The sequence below is a fragment of the Onychomys torridus genome, unplaced genomic scaffold, assembly GCF_903995425.1.
Source record: "Onychomys torridus unplaced genomic scaffold, mOncTor1.1, whole genome shotgun sequence".
NCBI lineage: Eukaryota > Metazoa > Chordata > Mammalia > Rodentia > Cricetidae > Onychomys > Onychomys torridus.
In genome coordinates, this window is record NW_023412756.1 from 231,797 (window position 1) to 234,487 (window position 2,691).

General features: G+C 42.9%; 1 gene segment (V, D, J or C); it reads right to left on the minus strand.

Moving 5' to 3' along the window:
* Positions 1-1,920: 1,920 nt before the first annotated feature.
* On the minus strand, positions 1,921-2,436 carry LOC118575825. The segment is given in 2 exon segments: positions 1,921-2,309; positions 2,394-2,436. Coding segments are annotated over 2 exon segments (432 nt in total).
* Positions 2,437-2,691: the final 255 nt, after the last annotated feature.

Consider the following 2,691-nt stretch of genomic DNA (forward strand, 5'->3'; position numbering starts at 1 on the left):
CTGGAGTTGAAGTCCCAATTACAAACTGTGTCTCCAGTAGTCCATAGTATGAGTATGGTACCAGTGTATTCTAAATTCTTGGATGCTGTTAGACCAAAAGAAAATGATGGTTGGTTACATAAATCTAGATAGTATAAGTGAGTGAAAAGGTCTGCAAGGGTTTTATGAGGACAGACCTGATTCCTGCAGCTGCACCTGGGAGAATTCACCTGAAAATAGCAAACATCACCATCAATAGTAAACACAAACTTGGGCCACATGCCCTGTTTTCTTCCCATAAATGCTGTGACACTCACTGTAGGGAACAGCCACCAGGCAGAAAAAAAGTTCCAGGACTTACAAACTTGGATGCAGACTCTTGTAATAAGATTAGGGCACCTCAACCAAGGCTCAACTTTCAGTCTAAGTCAAGGTGGTTTTCTTCATGATGGAGTCACTAGAGTATATAAAAGGAGAGCAGAGTGCAGGTGATTAACCTGATGTTGACTAGAACTACAGGTACAGACCTCAGGGATGTTTTCTTGATCCTTGCCTTTTTAACCATCTCCCATACAAAACAGAAATCATGTGGATCCTGCCATCTAGACATTGCTCTGTGAGCATGAAGATGGCCTCCCCACTTTCCTTCATCCAAGCTCTGACTTCTTCCCATGACCACTTTGCATTGATTACTTGGAAGCATGGCGTCATTAGAGAATCCTCACACCTGAGGACAGTCTGTGAGTCCTGGCTGGCCTGGTTGGGTGTCCATCTACTTCTTCATCTTTAGAAATCTCATATTTGAGTCCCTATATCTTTATTCCTGTGGGCTGTGGGTATCCTTAGGGGAACCAGGTCCTCACACTGGGGAGAAGCTGTGCAGTGTAGGATTTTAGGGACTCCCACCTCTATGCACAATTTTCCACTTTCTTTGTGATTCTATGAGAGTTTCAGGGATATTTTCACACATTACCTCTTATCTTGGGGTTGTTTGGAATTTTCCTACTGGTCATTCATAATTTGAAAAAAAAGTCACAGAATTGACTGTGAATCTTGTCAATTGAGTAGGGAGCATATGCTATATCTGATTTGATTTTATCAGTTGGATGAGGCAATATGTTTTAGTTTCTGCCTTTGGGTTAGATTTCTATTCTTAAGAAGCTTTGTAGGAGGAGATCACCAACAATCACAACTCAAACACTAATGGTGCATACCTAGGCTTATCTGCACACATACCATATAATTATATGCTATATTACAGGTGGTTTCTTCACTGACATTTAAAAATATTAGTTGTTGGTGTAAACACATGAGTATTTGTTTAATATGATGTTTTTAATCACAACTAAAAACTATGTACTATTTGTACAAAATATACCAACTTTAGGAATGAATAACCCCCTTACAGCAAAGTCCTTAGAGCTGAGCCATGCACAGTTGACATCATAAAATCCCTGCCCTGCATTACAGTGTGGGTAATACAGCTTCAGTGATGTGCCAACCCCACACAATCTATGACAGATTCCTTAGGTATAATAAACAGCAACTGCTTTGAGTCAATAGTGTAGGAAGTGCTCTGTCATACACATGTATCTGAGGGGGAAGGAAATGAAGCACAGAAAGGAAATTCATTTCTTAGTGGGAGAACAAGTATATTGTCAAAGTCAGCTGAGTTTCAAGAAGTTGTTTTAATTAAAAAATTATTCCTAAGACTAGAGATGCCACAGCTGGTAAAGGCTAGATTCACAACCAAAAAGAAAAGAAATATTACCACAAACACCGTGTTGAGAGACAGAGGGAGAAGCAAATGTGACTTTACTAAAACAGAGTTTTTCATGATCAGAGAGAGAAATGACCCCAAAGCCTCTCTGCCCATAGGAATTGAGAACCAAAACCAGAGAAAACCAGTTTTTCTTTCCAGCTCTGAATTACTGAACTTGGTTAGGGCTGAGCGCCCCCTGCTAGCACAGAGTGCCTCTGCAGGGAGGTTTGTGTCTGGGCTCCTGCTGAAGTCTCCTCACTGTGTCTTGCACAGTAATAAGTGGCTGTGTCCTCAGGGGTCACAGAGTTCAGCTGAAGGAAGAACTGGTTCTTGGATGTTTCTCTGGTGATGGAGATGCGGCTCTTGAGGGATGGGTTGTGGTAGGGGCTACCATCATAACCTATGTACCCCATCCACTCCAGCTTCTTCCCTGGAGACTGCCTGATCCATGTCCAGTAGTAACCACTGGTGATGGAGTAACCAGTGACAGAGCAGGTGTGGGACAGCGATTGAGAGGGCTTCACCAGGCCAGGTCCTGTCTCCTGAAGCTGTATCTGGGACAAGATACCTTCAGACAAGAAGAGACAATCCTGTCAATCAGGTTGGTTGTCACAACACTTCATAAACACATCTATGAACATGTAACACTCACCAGGAAGGGCAGTCACCAGGCACAGAAGTCCCAACAGTGCCATCTTCTAGGATACACCTCCTTTTCCTCAGAGGTCAGCCTCCTGTGAGAGAGATGTGAGCTCCACAGTCCAGAGGGGATTTAACTTAGAGCTAGAAGAAGCATTTGCATGTTGGGAGTCACCCTTGTCTTTATAAATGGGGAGGGTGAATAGTACTCCATTTGGCTATTGCAATAAGGCCACCACTATATCTGACTTCCTGGAGTGTGAGTCTGGAATAGGAGAGGATGGGGATTACAGGGATCACAGGCAACACAT